Below are 19046 nucleotides of genomic sequence, written 5' to 3'. Positions count from 1 at the left end.
GGCACCCGCCACCACGCCCGGCTAATTTTTGTATTTTTATAGACGGGGTTTCACCATGTTGGTCAGACTCATCTTGAACTCCTGACCTCAGGTGATCTGCCCGTCTCGGCCTCCCAAAGTGTTAGGATTACAGGTGTGGGCCACTGTGCCCAGCCTAAAGTCCCTTTTTCTTCGCAGCAGTTAGAGGGACGTTTCTGAAACACCCACTATCATTCCTTCTGCTCAAAACCTTGCAGTGATCCCTCTGCTCAAAACCTCTGCAACCTGCTCGCAGAAAGCGGGCCCATTGTTACCCCAACCTCACTGCTGATGACCTTACCTGAGCCTGGAGGTGGAGGCTGCAGTGAGCTAGGGTCACACCAATGCATTCCAGCCTGGGTGGCAGAGTGAAACCCTGTCTCAAAACAAACAAACAGCGCCGAGCGCGGTGGCTCACGCCTGCAATCCCAGCACTTTGGGAGGCCGAGGTGGGTGGATCACGAGGTCAGGAGATCGAGACTATCCTGGCTAACACGGTGAAACCCCGTCTCTACTAAAAATGCAAAAAAATTAGCCGGGCGTGGTGGCGGGCGCCTGTAGTCCCAGCTACTTGAGAGGCTGAGGCAGGAGAATGGTGTGAGCCCGGGAGGCGGAGCTTGCAGTGAGCTGAGATCGCGCCACTGCACTCCAGCCTGGGCAACAGAGCGAGACTCCTTCTCAAAAAACAAACAAAAAAAGTGACATATTGTAGTCACATGTGTTCACAATAGGTCAATTGGTTGTGGAGGCAGATGGCAGACTGGTGTCTACCCAGGGCTGGCGGGGAGGGGCGGATGGGCAGTCACTGCTTAAAAGGTATAGGTTCCCTTTCAGGGTGCTAAAAAGGTTCTGGATCCACATAGCTGTGATGGTTGCACAACACTGTGATTGTCGCTAATAGTACATTTTATGTGTATTTACCACAATTTTTTTTTTTTTGAGACGGAATCTTGTTCTGTTGCCCAGGCCGGAGTACAGTGGCAAGATCTCAACTCACTGAAACCTCTGCCTCCTGGGTTCAAAGAATTCTCCTGCTTCAGCCTCCCGAGTAGCTGGGATTACACGCGTGCGTCACCACAGCCAGATAATTTTTGTATTTTTAGTAGAGACGTAATTTTGCCATGTTGGCCTGGCTGGTCTTGAACTCCTGACCTCAGGTGATCCACCTCAGCCTCCCAAAGTGCTGGGATCACAGGAGTGAGCCACTGTGTCTGACCCACAATTTTAAAAAAGTATGTAAGGGGGCTGAGGCGGGCGGGTTGCCTGAGCTCAGAAGTTCTAGACCTGCCTAGGCAACATGGCAAAAACCCATCTCTACAAAATACACAAAAATTAGCTAGTGGCGGGCACCTGTAGTCCCACCTACTTGGGTGACTGAGGTGGAGTGCAGAGATCACGGCACTGCACTCCAGCCTGGGTGACAGAGCAAGGTGCTGTCTCAAAAAAAACAAAATCTGGCCAGGCTTGGTGGCTCACGCCTGTAATCCCAGCACTTTGGGAGGCCAAGATGGACGGATCATCTGAGGTCAGGAGTTCAAGACCAGCCTGGCCAACATGGTGAAACTCTGTCTCTCCTAAAAATACAAAAAATTATCTGGGTGTGGTGGCAGGTGCCTGTAGTTCCAGCTACTCAGGAGGCTGAGGCAGGAGACTCGGTTGAACCCGGGAGGCGGAGGTTGCAGTGAGCCAAGATCGCACCACCACACTCTAGCCTGCCTGACAGAGCAAGACTCCATCTCAAAAAACAAAAACAGGCTGGGCGCAGTGGCTCACGCTTATAATCTCAGCATTTTGGGAGGCCGAGGCGGGCGGATCATAAGGTCAACAGCTCCAGACCATCCAGGTCAACATGGCGAAACCCTGTCTCTACTAAAAATACAAAGATTAGCTGGGTGTAGTGGTGTGCGCCTGTAGTCCCAGCTACTCGGGAGGCTGAGGCAGGAGAATCACTTAAACCCGGGAGGCAGAGGTTGCAGTGAGATCAAGCCACTGCACTCCAGCCTGGCGACAGAGTGAGACTCTGTCTCAAAAACAAACACCCCAAACAAACAAACAAAAACCAAAACCAACTCTCATCCCCAAAACCAAAAATTCAGTGTGGCCGGAAGTCGCGGCTCATGCCTGTCATACTAGCACTTTGGGAGGCCGAAATGGGAAAATGGTTTGAGGCTGGGAGTTTGAGACCAGCCTAGTCAACACAGCGAGACCCCGTCTGTATTTAAAATATATAATATAAATAAATTTTAAACAATTTAAAAAGTATATAAAAGAATAAAACAGCTTCGCAAAGCTACCCACGAGCCATCCCCGACCGGTGTTCTTCTCCCGTGACCCGGGTAATCATCCTGGGAGTCTCTAACACTGGAGGCCGTCAGTGGGCAGCGAGCACCATACCCCTGGCTGGAGCTGTGGCGGTTTCCCAGCAGCAGCCGCGGGCGGGGCGACCTGTCCTTAGGTCCGGAAGCTCTGGGGCGCGGCTGCCTCGCACCCGTCAGTCCGCTCGCCCCTCGCGTTCTCTGGCTCTCAAATCCCAATGCAGCCTCGAACACAGATTCTTCTGCCGCCCCGCCGCCTGCCTGTCAATCTGCTCCACCGTAACCACGCCCTCCTCACAGTCCCGCCCCATCTTCGCTCTCAGCGGGCCCGGCCCCGCCTCTGTCCTTTAGGGCCACACCGCTATCCAGGCCCCGCTCCCCGCATGTCCGTCAATCCGCTCCGGTTCCGCCCCGCCCTCCTCTCTCCGTTCCCTCACGCCGGCCTCGGCGCGGCCCGTTGTTATGACGACATGGTCGTAAATCCGCCATCTTCCTGCGGCGCGTTGCGACATGGAGGGCGCGATGGCAGTGCGGGTGACGGCCGCTCATACGGCAGAAGCCCCGGCCGAAGCCGGGCGAGAAGCGGGCGAGGGTGCGGTTGCGGCGGTGGCGGCGGCCTTGGCCCCCAGCGGCTTCCTCGGCCTCCCGGCGCCCTTCAGCGAGGAAGGTAACCGGGCCGACCCGGAGGGTGCGGCCGGGGTGGGGGCCTGGATGGCCCGAGCTGCGGGCACGACCGACCCTCCCAGACCCAGACATCTCGCCGATCTCGCGGGGCCCTCACAGCCCTCCACGAGACCCCCAGGTTTGCTGCGACCCTCACGGGCCTCTCCTGCGGGGCGCCCGTCACCCCCCTCGCTCCGGTGTGCGCCCACAAGTGCTCGCGGGTTGCTGAGCCCCCAGGCGCCCTGTGTAGACATTCGCAGACGCAGCCACCGCCGACCCTGGCCCTCGGGCCGGCCTCCTGGCCCCTCTCTGCCTCCGATGCCTGAGTCTGGCCTTCGCCTCCTCTGGGCCCCTTCCCCCTTCACCTGATGGGCCTCTAGGGCCCTGTTGGTGGTTCCAAGAGAGCGGGGCCTCGGTTTCTCCAGGATCTGAGCTCTGGGCCTGTCCGTAGGGAGGCAGCAGAGCCTAGTGCAAGAGGACTGGTGTACTGCAGCCAGCCTGTGGCACCGTCCCGTCCCACACTTGCCACTTTCTAGCTCTTTGATCCTGGGCAGGTGACTGCACCTCTGGGAACCTCTATTTCCACTACAGAATGGGGCGGCGGCTTCTGCCAGTAATGTGACAAGCCCTTATCCTGCGTTAGGATTTTTCATTCTCAAACCAATCCTGACAGGTGGACGTTATTGTTATTTTCTTTTTGGGGATGAGGAAAATGGAAGGCTAAAATGGGCCAGGCTCAAGCCTGTAACCTGCAAAGTGGCCTAGAGGCTCTAGACCATGATCACGAGGTCAGGAGATCGAGACCATCCTGGCTACCGACGGGGTGAAACCCCGTCTCTCAGCCGCGCAAAAACTAGCCGTGGCTGCAGGTGGTCGGCGCCTGTAGTCCCAGCCACTGGGAGGCTGAGGCAGGAGAATGGCTGACCCGGGAGCAGCGGAGCGCCTCTGCAGTGAGCTGGAGATCCGCCACTGCACTCCAGCCTGGGCGCAGGAGCGACTCCGCCTCAAAAAAAAAAAAAAAAAAAAAAAAAAGAAAATGGAAGGTTGAGATGTGAAAGTGACCGGTGGGCTGCTGGGTGGCTCACCGAATCCGTAGCACTTTGGGAGGCCGAGACGGGCGGGATCACGAGGTCAGGAGATGGAGACTATCCTGGCTAAGGACGGTGAAACCACTTCTACTAAAAAATACAGAAAACAAATTAGCCGCTGTGGTGGCGGCTTCGTAGTCAGGAAGCTTAAGGCAGGAGAATGGCATGAACCCGAGCTGGAGCTTGTGGTGAGCTGGAGACCTGGCCACGCACTCCCCCAGCCCGCCGACAAAGTGAGACCGCCTCAAAAAAAAAAGAAAGTGACTGGGGTCACCCAGGTAGTAAGTAGCAAGGGTTGGATTGGATCTCCGCACTGTGAAGGCCTTTAACTTCCGGGCTCTGCTGCCTCACGAAAGCATCATGAAAATTAAAATAGAGATTGTGACCTGGCGCGGTGGCTCACACCTGTAATCCCAGCACTTTGGGAGGCCAAGATGGGTGGATCACCTGAGGTCAGGAGTTTGAGACCAAAGCCGGCTTCAACATGATGAAACCCCATCTCTACTAAAAATACAAAAATTAGCCAGGCGTGGTTGCACGCGTTTGTAATCCCAGCTACTTGGGAGGCTGAGGTAGGAGAACTGCTTGAGCCCAGGAGACGGAGGTTGCAAGTCAAGATCGCGCCACTGCTCTCTAGCCTGGGTGACAGAGCAAGACTCTGTCTCAAAAAAAGAAAAAAGACTGTGTGTCATGTACTGAGAGCAGTGCTGGGGATGCACTAAGGGCCCATTCCTGGGGGCACTGAGAGCTTTTGGAGGTGAAGCTTGGGTCTGTACCCTCTGAGCTTGTCCCATGAGGCTGCAGATGGCTGGGCACTGTGGCTCATACCTGTAACCCCAACACTTTGGGAGGCTGAGGTGGGAGGATCACTTGAGCCTGAGGAGTTCCAGACCAGCCTGGGCAACATAGTAAGACCTCGTTTCTATTTTCTTTTTTGTTTTTGAGACAGCGTTTCTCTCTTGTTGCCCAGGGTGGAGTGCAGTGCTGCGATCTCGGCTCACCGCAACCTCCGCCTCCTGGGTTCAAGCTATTCTCCTGCCTCAGCCTCCCGAGTAGCTGGGATTACAGGCACGTGCCATCACATCTGGCTAATTTTGCATTTTTAGTAGAGATGGGGTTTCTCCATGGTGGCCAGGCTGGTCTCGAACTCCCGACCTCAGGTGATCTGCCTGCCTCAGCCTCCCAAAGTGCTGGGATTACAGGCGTGAACCACCACGCCCGGCTCTTGATCTGTTTAGAAAAAAAAAAGGTTGGGCACCATGGCTCATGCCTGTAATCCCAGCACTTTGGGAGGCTGAGGTGGGCGGATCCCGAGGTCAGGAGATCGAGATCATCCTGGCTAACATGGTGAAACCCCGTCTCTACTAAAAATACAAAAAATTAGCTGCCGTGGTGGCGGGCGCCTGTAGTTCCAGCTACTGGGGAGGCTGAGGCAGGAGAATGGCGTGAACCCAGGAGGTGGAGCTTGCAGTGAGCCGAGCTCGCATCACTGCACTCCAGCCTGGGCAACAGTGAGATTCTGCCTCAAAAAAAAAAAAGAATGCAGATTGGGTCAGACAGGAAGGGAGGTGGTTAATGATTAGGTTGAGGGTGGTCTTGTCTTTGTCCCCATAGGATTCATAGTCTCTGCCTTTTTTCCTTGCCCCTTCTCGTTCAGCTTGGAGAAGGGCAGTGCCGTCACGGCGAGGGGTCCCTTTAGAGGTTGCTGGGCCTTGCTGGGCCTGCTTGCAGCCTTGTTTAGTGTGAAATGGGCTGGGTGTGTCCCCTTCTAGGGTAGGGGGTTCTTCAGTGGCAATGCCCTGGAGCCAAGTGAGACACGGGAGTGGGGTGGGAAGGGGAAGTGGGTGGTGCACACCTCAAAGCTTGGTTTGTAACTGGGAGCCATCAGGAGGGGACAGCTCTCTGTTGAGTGGCCCTCTGCAGGGGAGTCATGGCTGTGGTTTGGCCCTTTCTCTGCCCTCGAATTCAACAGTAAACATTTGCCCAGCTCCTTCGGGCATCAGGCCTGGGTTTGATCTTGACGAGGGACTGAACGTGAATGGTCAGAGCTGGCAAGCTATTATGGAAGCAGAAGGAACAGCTCCTATCCCTTTGTGTAAACAGGCACTGTCCCTGACACTCAGCCGTTGGGTGACCTTGAACTTCAGGTCATTTTCCTAGGATGGGAATAGTTCTCTCCATTTCCGCAGGGTGCTGGCAAGATTTGGTGACGTCCCCAGTGAGGTTCTTGGCACACAGTAAGGGGGTGGTGTCTTCTGCAGGACTGGGGTCCGGCACAGCGATGGTGACGGGCTCAACCTTGGGAACAAGTCAAGTCCCAAACAGTGAGCAGAGTGGTCCCTGCGTTTGCCTCTCAGCCAGAGCCAGTGGGCATCAGCCCATTTCGCAGATGAGGAGATGGCCACTCACATGCCCCAGGGCACGCTCAGACTCCCACAGCTTTTGTTAGTTTGTTTTGTTTTTGTTTTTTTTAAGACAGGGTCTTACCCTGTTGCCCTGGCTGAAGTGCAGTGGTGCAGTCATGGCTTACTGCAGCCTCAACCCCTGGGCTCAAGCATTCCTCCTGAGTAGCTGGGACTACAGGTGCATATGCCACCACACTTCCACACTTGGCTAACTGTTTGTATTTTGGTTTTGTTTTTTGAGACAGAGTCTCGCGGTGTCACCCCGGCTGGAGTGCAATGGGGCGGTCTTGGCTCACTGCAACCTTCGCCTGCTGGGTTGAGGTGATTCTCCTGCCTCAGCCTCCCAAGTAGCTGGGATTACAGGCATGTGCCACCAAGCCTGGCTAATTTTTTTTTTTTTGAAACAGAGTCTCACTGTATTGCCCAGACTGGAGTGCAGTGCCGTGATCTCAGCTCACTGCAAACTCCGCCTCCTGGGTTCACGCCATTCTCCTCCTGCCTCAGCCTCCCCAGTAGCTGGGACTACAGGCGCCCGCCAGCACACCTGGCTAATTTTTTTATATTTTTAATAGAGATGGGGTTTCACTGTGTTAGCCAGGATGGTCTCGATCTCCTGACCTCATGATCCGCCCGCCTCGGCCTCCCAAAGTGCTGGGATTACTGGGGATTACTGACGTGAGCCTAATTTTGTGTGTTTATTAGAGATGGGGTTTCACGATATTGGTCAGGCTGGTCTCGAACTCCTGACCTCAGGTGATCCACCTGCCTCGGCCTCCCAAAGTGTTGGGATTATAGGTGTGAACCACCACGCCTGGCCTAAATGTTTTAACAATGCTTTAAAAACATTTTCCTTTTTTTTTTTTTTTTTTGTAGAGATGGGTCTTGCTATGTTGACCAGGCTGGTCTTGAACTCCTGGGCTCAAGCTGTCCTCCCACCTCGGCCCCTTAAGGTGCTGAGATTACAAGTGGGAGCCACCATGCCTGGCCCCAACAGTCTTAAATCCTGGTCCTTTACTGTCCCCAGCCGAGCATGGAGGAATCCCTCTGCCTCTAGCCCCTCTCTGGGCCTGTCACCACTGAGGTGAGGGTTTTGGGCATGGCAGCCTTAGCAGATCCCTGCAGCCTAAGCATGCTGTCAGGGCCACCCTCTGCTGGGTGCTGACCTCCTGAGGGTGGGTCTGGCCCCTGCAGACCTGCAGAGGGTGAGAGCTGTACCCTGGGGTGACCTTGTTTTGGGCCTGAGTGTGTTCTCAGTAGCCTAGGGAAGTAGCTTTGCTTCTGACGGCCTCCTGGGCGAATCTGTTCTAGGGCTGGAGGAAAAGCCAGACGGGGCCCTGGCTGCCCAGCCTCCACCTTCCCAGGCCCTGCTGACAGCAGGCTTGTTGCAGATGAGGACGATGTGCACAGATGCGGCCGCTGCCAGGCGGAGTTCACCGCCTTGGAGGATTTTGTTCAGCACAAGATTCAGAAGGCCTGCCAGCGGGCCCCTCAGGAGGCCCTGCCTGCCACTCCTGCCACCACAGCGTTGCTGGGCCAGGAGGTGAGCCGCCACCCACCCTCCCATCCCCTCCCGGGTTCACCTGACAGGCGGGGGAGGTGGCCACACTCCAGGATGGACCTGTGCAGCTGGTTCCGGGGCCCACGTGGGCGGGCAGAGGGCAGGCATCTGGCTGCGGTGTGGGAGGGTCTGGGTGTGTGAGCCTGTGGTGCTCTGGGGTGTCCTGGAGGGCCTGCGGTGGCACAGCCTTCTTGGCAGCCTCTGGCTGAAGCCCGTGCTGTTGGGGGCTGGGATCTCTTCTTTCTTGGAGCCCGAGGGTCTCCTTTGGCTCTGGGTGCCATGGCAGCTTCTGTCTCTTTGGCTTATCTTCTGTCCTGTGCACACAGTCCCTAGGGACTTCACAAGTGCAGTGTGGCCCTGGGGGTCCCACCATCTCATCATCAAACGGCCACCTTTGCTGAGCCCCATGCCCGGCTTGGGCTGAGCGCACAGGCCTGTGAACCCGCACACGCCGCGGTGGGCACTTGTCTGCATTGCACAGTCAGGAGAGCAGGCTCAGAGAGTGGTCAGTGGTCTCCGACCACCAGCGGGGCATGGCCCAGACGACGCTGGACCCTGTTCACCCCACTCGAGCCTGTGCTCTTTACCTGCCCCTCCCAGAAGTGCCCCCTCCTCCAAGAAGGCCTCTGGTTCACACCTCCAGGGCCCTCTCCTCAGACCGCTCTGCCGGAAATGATGGGCTGGGACTGCACTGTTGTTCCTGCAGGCTGGCTCAGCTTCCTGCCAGAGTTGCTGGTCCCTCCCTGCAGGTGCCCTGTGCTCCAGGTCCAGCCCATGTGGCCAGAGGCGTGAGAGTGACGGCGCTGACCCTGGCCATGGGTGAAGGGGCTGGTCTGGGACCTGTGGTCCTGTTGGGGAAGAGGAGAGCCCCCACCCCAGCCGTCCCAAGGACATGGACCCAGGCCTGAGCATCACAGGCCACACATTCACAGCTTTACACTGGCAGAGCCCAGGCCTCTCTGAGAACTAACTCTAGCGCATACAGACGAGTCCCCTCTGTTTTCTGCCCCCTTTGGCAGGTGGTGCCGGCAGCCCCAGGCCCAGAGGAGCCCATCACTGTGGCCCACATTGTAGTGGAGGCAGCCTCCCTGGCAGCAGACATCAGCCACGCACCTGACCTTGTTGGTAAGCCGACTGCCATGGATCACTGGCCTGACAGACCTTCGTGGTCGGGGCCAGAGGATGGGGCCTCTGCTGCCGGTGTGCTCATCTCTCCTGAGACCAGGGCCTGGCTGGGAGGGGCCACGGCCTCGTGGGAGCTTTCCGAGGGCACAGCCTGCAGGAGGAGGGAGCGTTGGGCACTGGGCCTTCCTCAGGTGTCCGTAGTGGTCGGGGGGCACACCCAGGCACCAGGGGGTCTTCGGGCTGTGCTCTCCCCCAGCTTTCCCGGGTGGTCTCTGCCCTGTCCCTCCCAGAATTTTCCCCACTTCCTGCCACCCCCTGGTTCCTGCTCCCTGCCCGTAGGCAGCAGCATCCACCAGGCACCCACCAGGATGGCCCGCTCGCCCAGCTGCGGCTCTGGAGGGCGGGTGCAGGGTGGACGGGCTCTGCCGCCTCTCCAGCTGAGCTCGGACTTGCTGCTGTGATGGCCTGCCCTCCCTGGTGCTCACTCTGGTGTGGGGGTGGTGACTGCTGCTCTGGTCCTCATGGGGCTTTTATGAGCGTGCAATGCCAGCCCTCTTTGATGGCTACTTTTTAAGTGAAGGCGTCTCCCTGATGTGCTGTGGGAGGGGCTGTTGTGAGGTCTGGATGGGCAAGCTCTCACTCATCGGGGACAGATGTGTGTGCAGGGGGGACATTCAGAGGCAGCCAGGGCCTGGGCAGGTTGAGGGAGCCAGGGGCTGCTGGGGTTGGGGGTGCGGCAGGGGCGACTGGCTGGGTGTGCACACGTGAGGGAAGGAGCTGTCTGGGCCTAATGCTGTGGGAGGTTGGGGTGGAGCATGGCTGCTGCCTGGGGAGCCTGCTGGACTGGGGCCGAGGCAGGCAGGGAGTGGGCAGCTGGACAGGAAGTAGGTTTGGGCACCAGGCGGAACCTGGCCTTTGGCAGCCCTTGGTACCTGCTGCGGCAGGAAGAGGGGGTGGGGGAGCCGTGGCAGAGGCCAGCCCCAGGCCTGGGAAGGGCACTAGTGAGCAGGCCGCTCTCCAGGAGGCAGCCGGGGCACCTGTCTCACCTCCGTGCTGCCTTTCCCTGGCATTCCTGCGACCAAGACACTCATCAGTGCCACTCGGAGCTCGGAATGTTCATGTGGGAGGTGGGGCGGGCTCTGGCCTTGACCTGGCGTTTGGATGGTGGCGTCATCTGGGAGCATGAACTCCCTAGGTTCTGGCGGGGTCTCTGGGCTGGGTCTCTGGCCACCCAGGCCCCTTTCCACCCACCTAACCTCTAGCAGCCCCCAGCCTTAGGCTCAGCACCCTTCCCTGTGCTTCAGGGACCCCTCTCGGCACCCCTGCCCCTCTGGTACCCCTGGGATTTTCCCCTTTGAGGGCATCCTGGGCACCCTGAGTGTGCCCTTGGCCAGTCAGCAGGCCTGGTGGGCTGAGTCCAGGGCTGCTAGCTCTCCTGTTGGCCTCCAGTGGAGATGGCACAGGGTCCTGCCTGCTGGTGGCCAAGGGCTGGGGCAGTGCCGGGTCCGGTCTTTGCGGGTGCAGGAGTGCGGTCAGCTGTATGCGCAGTTGGAGCCCACCTCCAGGCCCTCCTGCCTCTTCCGCGGAAAACGTTTGTGTCTCCTCTGTGGCCTGGCAGCAGCCATGTTCCCCCAGGTCCTCCCCATGAGGGGCCTCTGTCCTTTGGAAGATCACTCCTGGGGCGTCGAGCGTCTAAGCCAGGGCTCGGGCAGGAGAGGCTCTTAATTGTTTCTGAGTCACGGCGCTTTTGTTGTGTTTCAAGAGAACAGCTTGTCAAAACAAGACGCCAGCCGGACTGAGGTGGTTTCTAAGAAGGAGCTTCACAGCTGTTTCCCACGTGTCATCTTTATGAGCAGAAAACGTGAAGTGTGTTTACAGCCTAGCTTTGCACATTGTCAGATTTTTCCCAGCACCCTCCAGAAGTGCAAAAGCCCGGCTTCCTCGCCTCAGGCTGTCCCGGGTATCTGGAGAGCATTCACTCTCCCAGGCCAAGCCTGCCTGTCCCACTACAGCGGCCTGGCCCATCTCCTCTAATGGAGGAATGGCCCCGGACGCATAGCCTGCCTATGTTGGTGGGAGCAGTGGCAGGAGCCGTGGCAGCGAACAGGACAGGCGGCTGTCTCTTCACCCAGGGACCTTGTCACCAGGATTCGCATGTCCTGCTGGCTTTGGGGATGGGCCATGTTCCATGGTGGGTCTCCCTGTGGACACATTTGGGGGCCCTGGAGCATCTCTGGGCAGCCTGACAGAGTCCGGAGGTGTCTCTCCACCGCTCACTCTGACCTGCAGAGTTGAATGGGGCCTTGGCTGCTGCTCGGGCCTGTGTGTTGAGGGCTCAGTGCAGGTTGGGTCCAGGATGTGGCTTGGAGCAGCAGTTCCCCTCCCCTGGAGCCGGCGGTCTCTGGGTAGGGGCAGGTCTTGGGGCTTAGGCCGAGATGCCTCTCCTAGGTGGTGGGCACATCAAAGAGGTCATCGTGGGTGCTGAGGCGGAGCCGGGGGACAGTGAGATGGCCGAGGCCCCAGGCAGCCCCCACCAGCAGGGACTGGGGCTCGCAGGGGAGGGCGAGCCGGCCCAGGTGAAGCTACTGGTGAACAAGGATGGCCGCTATGTGTGTGCACTGTGCCACAAGACCTTCAAGACGGTGAGCCGGTGTGTGGGGAGCCAGTGTGTGGGCGGCAGGGCCCCTCCTGTTCCCCTAGGAGGGCCCTGAGCTGCTACGCCCTCCCCCACAGGGCAGCATCCTCAAGGCCCACATGGTCACTCACAGCAGCCGCAAGGACCACGAGTGCAAGCTCTGTGGGGCCTCCTTCCGCACCAAGGGCTCACTCATCCGGCACCACCGGCGGCATACGGGTGAGCTGGCTGCACCTTGGGCTGGAGCCCTGTAGCACCCCGATGGCTGGCCCTGGGGTGCCCCAGCCTCGCATTCCCCAGCTTTGGGGGATGAGGCAGGGTCCCCTGCCTGTCTTCACCTTGTCACCTTGTCGCCAGCCTGCTGGGGCTGCCTGGGGCTGACTAGGTTGTCTCTGCAGACGAGCGCCCCTACAAGTGCTCCAAGTGTGGGAAGAGCTTCCGGGAGTCGGGCGCACTGACCCGGCACCTCAAGTCTCTCACCCCCTGCACGGAGAAAATCCGCTTCAGTGTGAGCAAGGATGTGGTTGTCAGCAAAGAGGATGCACCTGCAGGTCAGCATGATGCGGGCAGCTGCCTGGTCCCGGGGACTGGCTGTGGACCCAGCCACCACTGGGGTGTGTGAGGGAGCTTCACTCCCTCACTCTACTTTGAAGGGTCTGGAGCTGGAGCTGCCACCTTGGGGACAGTCACATCATCGGTGACAGGCGAGCCCATAGAGACTTCACCTGTGATTCACCTGGTGACAGATGCCAAGGGCACCGTCATCCACGAAGTCCACGTCCAGATGCAGGAGCTGCCCCTGGGCATGAAAACCCTGGCCCCGGAGGTGTGGGCGACGGGGAGCCCTGGAGGGCCGCTCTGTCTTTTGTCTGCTCGGTGCCAGTCTTTGTTCTGAGCACTGGCTCCAGGGGTCTGGGCCAGGCAGGCGAGGGCTGGAAGAGCAGGGCCGGTGGGAGCACCATGGGGGTCTGAGGGTTTGCACAAGGCTCCTGGCATGGGTCTGCCCCATGGGGTGGGTGCTGGATGCCAGGCTGCCTGGCCAGCCTCCTCTCTCTGCCTCCCCTGCAGCCCCCCGTCTCCCAGGAGCTCCCCTGCTCCAGTGAGGGCAGCCGAGAGAACCTGCTGCACCAGGCCATGCAGAACTCCGGCATCGTCCTTGAGCGCACTGCTGGGGAGGAGGGTGCCCTGGAGCCAGCCCCTGCTGCTGGGTCCAGTCCCCAGCCCCTGGCAGAGGCAGCCCCGCAGCTGCCGGTACTGGAAGTGCAGCCGCTAGAGACAGTAGGTGCCAGCATCACCTGCAGGCTCCTCTCAGGGCTAGATCCCGGGGGCTGTCCCCATGCTGGCCTTTGCACTCCCTGAAGTGGCTTTCTGCAGTGACTTTGTCCATTGATCTGTTTACTGCCTTCCCTGGGGCCACGAGGGAGCCTGCCAGGGTGGGGCCCATGGTTGTGTTCCTGGCACTGCCAGGGCACAGCCTGCCCCAGGTGCTGGAGGCCTTCCTGTGGTTCCCCAGCAGGTGGCCAGCGAGGCCTCAGCGGTGCCCAGGACCCACCCATGTCCTCAGTGCAGTGAGACCTTCCCGACAGCAGCCACCCTGGAGGCCCACAAGAGGGGCCACACCGGTGGGTGATGGGTGGGTGTGTGGCCCACAGCAGTGGATGGGCTATAGGTGACCGGGGTGCCTCTGGGTGTCCAGGGTGGGTCCATAGACAGCAGGGAGCCAGGGGAGCTGTGGGCAGGTGGCAGGTGGCCTGGAGGGCCTGCCAGTGATGGGCCTGGCCTGATGTGTGTGGCTGCAGGGCCGAGGCCGTTCGCCTGTGTGCAGTGTGGCAAGGCCTTCCCCAAGGCCTACCTGCTCAAGAAGCACCAGGAGGTGCACGTGCGTGAGCGCCGCTTCCGCTGTGGCGACTGCGGGAAGCTCTACAAGACCATCGCCCATGTGCGCGGCCACCGGCGCGTCCACTCAGACGAGCGGCCATACCCTTGTCCCGAGTGTGGCAAGCGCTACAAGACTAAGGTAGGCCTCTGGCCCCAGGACTCTGGCACCTGACCCCCCATCCTGCTCCCTGGCCCTGGCCCCGGTGCACCCCCTTCCCTGCCTCCACCGTGCTCAGTTTTGACCCAGCCCCTCCCTTGGGCCAGAAGTGGGAGGGGAGAGCTGTAGTCTGTTGTGGCCCAGGCCAGGCTGGCACTGACAGGTGTCTCCACAGAACGCACAGCAGGTGCACTTCCGGACACATCTGGAGGAGAAGCCGCATGTGTGCCAGTTCTGCAGCCGTGGCTTCCGAGAGAAGGGCTCGCTGGTGCGGCACGTGCGACACCACACAGGCGAGAAGCCATTCAAGTGCTACAAGTGCGGCCGTGGCTTTGCTGAGCACGGCACGCTGAACCGGCACCTGCGCACCAAAGGTCTGGGCCCGTGGAGGCGGGAGGAGGAGGGGAGGGGGCTGGGGCTCGCCAAGCCCTGACTGAGTCCCCACCCGCAGGGGGCTGCCTGCTGGAGGTGGAGGAGTTGCTGGTGTCCGAGGAGAGCCCCGCGGCAGCCACCACCGTCCTCGCGGAGGACCCGCACACGGTGTTGGTGGAGTTCTCGTCCGTGGTAGCTGACACCCAGGAGTATATCATTGAGGTGGGTGTGCGGCCCTGAGGCCAGGATGGGACCCAGGGGCAACCAAAGCTGACCTCTATCCTTCTGCCCATCTGCCCAGGCCACTGCGGATGACGCGGAGACCAGTGAGGCCACGGAGATCATCGAGGGCACCCAGACGGAGGTGAGGGGTGGGGCGGGCGGGGGCAGGGAGGCTCCCTGGCGCAGCCGCTTTCGCTGAGCCGTGGCCCCGCAGGTGGACAGCCACATCATGAAGGTGGTGCAGCAGATTGTGCACCAGGCCAGCGCCGGCCACCAGATCATTGTGCAGAATGTCACCATGGATGAGGAGACAGCGCTGGGCCCAGAGGCGGCTGCTGCCGACACCATCACCATTGCAACCCCCGAGAGCCTGACAGAACAGGTGGCCATGACACTGGCCTCAGCCATCAGCGAGGGCACTGTGCTTGCCACCCGGGCAGGGGCGAGTGGCACTGAACAGGCCACTGTGACCATGGTGTCATCAGAGGACATCGAGATCCTGGAGCATGCAGGCGAGCTGGTCATCTCCTCGCCAGAGGGCCAGCTGGAGGTGCAGACGGTCATCGTCTAGCATGAGGTCTTCGGGGTCCTGGCCGGGCAGGGACAGGGCAGAGGACCTGAGCGCCCCGCCCACGCCTGCCTGGCAGAGAAGAAGGCACAGAATGGAGGCGCCCCAAGATGGGCAGTGTACATAAGAGTTTCTTGTTGCTTTCCAATAAAACATGAGAACCTGCAGCTTGTGATGTTGCGGCAGTGGCAGCCTCCATGGATGGTGCCACCACCTTTGCCCAGGTCCCGGCAGCAGCACCTGCCTCCCAGGCCACCCCTAGACTCACGTGCCTGGCCGCCCTGCCCAGGGGCTCCCGCCAGCCCTGGCGGCGCCTTGGTGGCGCGTGGGTGTCATTGGCATGTTGACCAACAGCCTCCTGCCCTGCCCAGCTGGAGCTGTGCCCCCAGCTGCACTGCCTGAGGCCTGTGGGTAGGTGGGAGGACCAGGGACGGGGACAGGGAGATCTGGGAGCCTCGGCCTCCACCACAGGGTGAGCAGGTGGAGCAGCAGGAGATGCTGGGCAAGGAGTGTGGCTGGGCCTTCCTGTGCTGCCTTCCTTTCCCTGAAGGGATTCTGCTCAGGGAGAGAGTCTAGGCGACCTAGTTTCTAGGGGTGGGGACAAGAACAGCCTCACCGGGATGTGGCTGACCGTCTACCTCCATCCTAGGGGGCTGGCAGGGGCTTCTGGGACGGTTTTGAGACAGGCCTGGGGCACCAGAAGGGGCTCAGGCAGGTCTCCCACCCCTTACCTTGGGGGTCTCCACGGGAATGAAAGCCAAGAGTTCAGGCACCCAGCTCGGTCGAGGGGGCGGGACCCAGCGCAGCCCGGCCCCTCCCTGGACCAGGACCTCAAATACCAGCCCCTGTCCTGGTGCCAGAGCTGCTGCTGGAGGGAGTCAGTGCAGTTCTGTGTCGGACACGCCCGCAGCCTGGACCCGGGATCCCCATTTCCCTAGAACCCCTGAGCCTCGGGCCTCCGCACCCACATCCAAGGTGAGTCTCTCCGCTGGCTGTGCTGGGGCTGGATGGGTCGGACCCTCTATTCCGGCTGCAGCTTCCCGCGCAGTGAGAAGGCAGCGGTCCCTGAGAGCCCAGCAGTGCCCTGGGAGCCCGCAGAGCGCAGGGGCGGATTCTGCGTCGCACTGGCCGTCACGGGGCGGCCGCGGAGGAGAGGGGTGGGTCGGTGGGTCTGACAACAGGTCTGCGTAGGCGGCCGCTTCTGTCCCTCCCAGCCCCTCGCTCCGCGCAATGAGCGGGCCCCGGGCCCTGCTGGCCGCGCTCTGGGCGCTGGAAGCCGCCAGGGCCACGGCGCTTCGCATCGGAGCCTTCAACATCCAGAGCTTCGGCGACAGCAAAGTGTCGGACCCGGCTTGCGGCAGCATCATCGCGAAGGTGGGGCCCCGGCCGGGGCGGGGTGGGGAGGCGTTTGGGGGTGCTGACCGCGCTGACCCCGCACCCGCGACTCCTCCCCAGATCCTGGCGGGTTATGACCTCGCGCTGGTGCAGGAGGTGCGAGACCCAGACCTCAGCGCCGTGTCCACGCTCATGGAGCAGATCAACAGGTGTGGTGGGCAGGGCCCCTCGTCTCGACCCCCGACCGGGATCTCGCCCCGGCGTGGCGCCCTGACCCTGAGCGGGCCCCTGTCTCTGCAGGGTGTCCGAGCACGAGTACAGCTTTGTGAGCAGCCAGCCCCTGGGCCGGGACCAGTATAAGGAGATGTACCTGTTCGTGTACAGGTGAGGGGCGGACCGCAGTGAGGGGCGCGCGGGGCCGCAGGTGGGAGGCTCAGCGCGTCCCCCCCATCTCCTAGGAAGGACGCGGTGTCTGTCGTGGACACATACCAGTACCCGGACCCCGAGGACGTCTTCAGCCGCGAGCCCTTCGTGGTCAAGTTCTCGGCCCCCGGCTCAGGTGAGCGGGCCCCGCCCCTCCCCTGCCGCCGGCCCGCCCCTCCCCTTCCGCCGGGACCTGACGCCCGACCCCTTCCCGCAGCAGCGCAGAAGCTGGTGCTGATCCCACTGCACGCGGCGCCGCATCAAGCCGTGGCGGAGATCGACGCGCTCTACGACGTGTACCTGGACGTGATCGACAAGTGGGGCACCGACGTAAGCCCACCCCTCGGTCCCGGGGTCCCTGAAGGCGCGCCCCGGAGGTCTGGGCCATGAGGGCGGGACGTCGACGGCTCCTGGGGCGGCTCAGACTCGGCTCCGCGGCGCCCGCAGGACATGCTGTTCCTGGGGGACTTCAACGCCGACTGCAGCTATGTGCGGGCGCAGGACTGGGCTGCCATCCGCCTGAGAAGCAGTGAGGTCTTCAAGTGGCTCATCCCTGACAGCGCCGACACCACGGTGGGTAACTCAGATTGCGCCTACGACCGCATCGTGGCCTGCGGCGCCCGCCTGCGCCGAAGCCTGAAGCCCCAGTCGGCCACTGTGCACGACTTCCAGGAGGAATTCGGCCTGGACCAGACTCAGGCGAGTGGGCCGTGGGGCGGCGCTGGTCCTGGGTCCCCATCGCCCGGGCGCACGCAGGCAGCAGGGAGGGGCCAGCACCCAAGGGGGGGGCCACCTCAGCTCCCCTCCTTGCACCAGGGATCATTTCCAAGGACCCTGAGAGCCTGGCCCACCCCATGTGGAGCTCCGGGCAGGCAGGGTACCTTGCCTTTCCCTCAAAGGGCCAATGGTGACACCCTCTGCCCTGGCCCCTGCCCCACCGCAGGCAGCAGCAAGGGTGGACACCTAGGCCTCACCGCCCCTTCCTGCAGAGGCAGTCAGTGGCTTGTGGACACCCAGTGGGCCCATCCCGGTGGCTGGGGTCCACTTTTCCCCTGAGGCTCTTTCTCTTTCCCCAGGCTCTCGCCATCAGCGACCACTTTCCGGTGGAGGTGACCCTCAAGTCCCACAGATGACTCGAGGCCTGGCTGGGGCATGCCACCTGCAGACCCTGGCCCTGAGGAATGGCCCCACAGTGGCCCCTTCAGGGTAGCAGCTACCCTTCAGTGAGGCCCCAAGGCAGAGTCGGCTGGGCGTGGACCAGGGGCCATGGACACGTAATGGGCTGCCCTGCAACTCCATTCCCCATCTGTGAGACCGGCTGCATCCAGCGACCTCAGGGGGTGTTGTGAGCCCCATGAGGGGCACAGAGGGCACTGCCTGGCAAATGTCTGCTCAATAAATGAGCCGCTCCCAGCTGGGCCCCACAGCTTGGCTCCCAGGCCTCTGTCCTTCCTAAGGACCTAGCCTCAGCTCCTCAGGGGCAGCCCCGCTTCCCTGAGGAAATGCAGCTCAGGGAGGCAGGCTCTGGGCCATGTCCTGGGCTGCCCATCCCGTGTCCTGGTGGGACTTGGCCACCCCCAGAGCCTGTTTGCTCCAGAAGGCAGCTCAGGGACCCTCCTTGCTTATCCTCTGTGCAAACTACAAATGCTCTCAGGAGCCTGTACTGTGAGCACAGCTGGGACAGGGATGACGCCGACACATCAGCCTCCTGGGCCCTTGGGGGGTCTCAGAATAGCTCTCCCCAGGCCCACCCCGCAGCCCCCATTCCAGGGCCCTGGGGGAAGCCCCCAGGCACTTGTCTCAGGGGCCCGGTCTCACCCAGCACTGCAAGGGGAGACTGGCCCCAGTCAGTCAGCAGTCCTGGAGCTTTTGGGGAGCCTGAGAGCAGTAGGCGGGCTGGACTCCTCCCTGCCGAGGTAGGTGGCTTGGGACTAAGGTCCCGTGCAAAGAACTGCACAGCTCGCTATGGCTCAGCCCTTCAAGTTTGCTGCCCTGTGCCCTGGGCAAGGCCACCACATTGGGATTGGGAACAGGCAGGCCCATGGGTCCCCTGGGTCACTGACGGGAGCCCGATGAGGTTTCTGGTTTTTGAAACATCACATCTTAGCAAGGTGTGGGAACTTGGTCTGAATTGCATGGGAGGAAAAACCTTTGTTTCAAGGATTTGGATGAGTTTGGTTCTTGCAAAATCCTTCTTAAGGGGCATTTGGAACCCTGGCAGCACAGCTGCCTCCAGAGTCCCACTCCCGCCAGCTCAGGATCCCCCAGTTGCTCTGATTCACCG

General features: G+C 61.0%; 2 protein-coding genes across 10 annotated transcripts; both read left to right on the top strand.

The window, feature by feature from the left end:
• The first annotated feature begins 2616 nt into the window (after nucleotides 1–2616).
• E4F1 (E4F transcription factor 1) lies at nucleotides 2617–15171 on the top strand. 6 transcript variants are annotated; one of them, XM_009195731.4, is made up of 14 exons: nucleotides 2617–3000; nucleotides 7878–8029; nucleotides 9067–9172; nucleotides 11621–11814; nucleotides 11906–12026; nucleotides 12206–12358; nucleotides 12461–12633; nucleotides 12876–13085; nucleotides 13321–13429; nucleotides 13607–13824; nucleotides 14018–14216; nucleotides 14294–14384; nucleotides 14516–14578; nucleotides 14651–14669. In XM_009195731.4, exons 1-14 carry the CDS (start codon nucleotides 2844–2846, stop codon nucleotides 14667–14669), a joined length of 1965 nt encoding a protein of 654 aa, XP_009193995.2. In that variant the 5' UTR covers nucleotides 2617–2843. The 6 variants fall into 6 exon arrangements, with proteins under 6 accessions (XP_009193995.2, XP_021787355.2, XP_021787356.1 ...); XM_021931663.2 differs by having other exon boundaries at nucleotides 2629–3000; nucleotides 7798–8029; nucleotides 13324–13429; nucleotides 14294–14436; nucleotides 14651–15171; XM_021931664.2 differs by having other exon boundaries at nucleotides 2630–3135; nucleotides 14294–14436; nucleotides 14651–15171.
• A 680-nt stretch (nucleotides 15172–15851) lies between these two features.
• DNASE1L2 (deoxyribonuclease 1 like 2) lies at nucleotides 15852–18188 on the top strand. 4 transcript variants are annotated; one of them, XM_003916378.4, is made up of 7 exons: nucleotides 15852–16378; nucleotides 16460–16548; nucleotides 16640–16723; nucleotides 16798–16898; nucleotides 16983–17092; nucleotides 17210–17461; nucleotides 17839–18188. In XM_003916378.4, exons 1-7 carry the CDS (start codon nucleotides 16235–16237, stop codon nucleotides 17893–17895), a joined length of 837 nt encoding a protein of 278 aa, XP_003916427.1. In that variant the 5' UTR covers nucleotides 15852–16234; the 3' UTR covers nucleotides 17896–18188. The 4 variants fall into 4 exon arrangements, with proteins under 4 accessions (XP_003916427.1, XP_009193999.1, XP_009193998.1 ...); XM_009195735.3 differs by having other exon boundaries at nucleotides 16980–17092; nucleotides 17264–17461; XM_009195734.3 differs by having other exon boundaries at nucleotides 16980–17092.
• The last annotated feature ends 858 nt before the right edge of the window (nucleotides 18189–19046 follow it).

The sequence above is a fragment of the Papio anubis genome, chromosome 18 (genome assembly GCF_008728515.1).
Source record: "Papio anubis isolate 15944 chromosome 18, Panubis1.0, whole genome shotgun sequence".
Taxonomy (NCBI): Eukaryota; Metazoa; Chordata; class Mammalia; order Primates; family Cercopithecidae; genus Papio; species Papio anubis.
The sequence above is the reverse complement of the archived record's forward strand: the minus strand, read 5'-3'. Positions and strand labels throughout refer to the sequence as shown.

Excerpts from the sequence above, each read along its gene's own strand:
- E4F1 (XM_021931662.2), top strand. The coding sequence starts at position 2,717 with ATGTCCGTCAATCCGCTCCGGTTCCGCCCCGCCCTCCTCTCTCCGTTC. Across the intron at positions 13,825-14,017 it reads GCAAGCGCTACAAGACTAAG|AACGCACAGCAGGTGCACTT; the intron begins GTAGGCCTCTGG and ends GTGTCTCCACAG. Across the intron at positions 14,579-14,650 it reads TCGAGGGCACCCAGACGGAG|GTGGACAGCCACATCATGAA; the intron begins GTGAGGGGTGGG and ends GTGGCCCCGCAG.
- DNASE1L2 (XM_009195733.3), top strand. The coding sequence starts at position 16,235 with ATGAGCGGGCCCCGGGCCCTGCTGGCCGCGCTCTGGGCGCTGGAAGCC. Across the intron at positions 16,549-16,639 it reads CTCATGGAGCAGATCAACAG|GGTGTCCGAGCACGAGTACA; the intron begins GTGTGGTGGGCA and ends CTGTCTCTGCAG. Across the intron at positions 17,093-17,209 it reads TCGACAAGTGGGGCACCGAC|GACATGCTGTTCCTGGGGGA; the intron begins GTAAGCCCACCC and ends CGGCGCCCGCAG.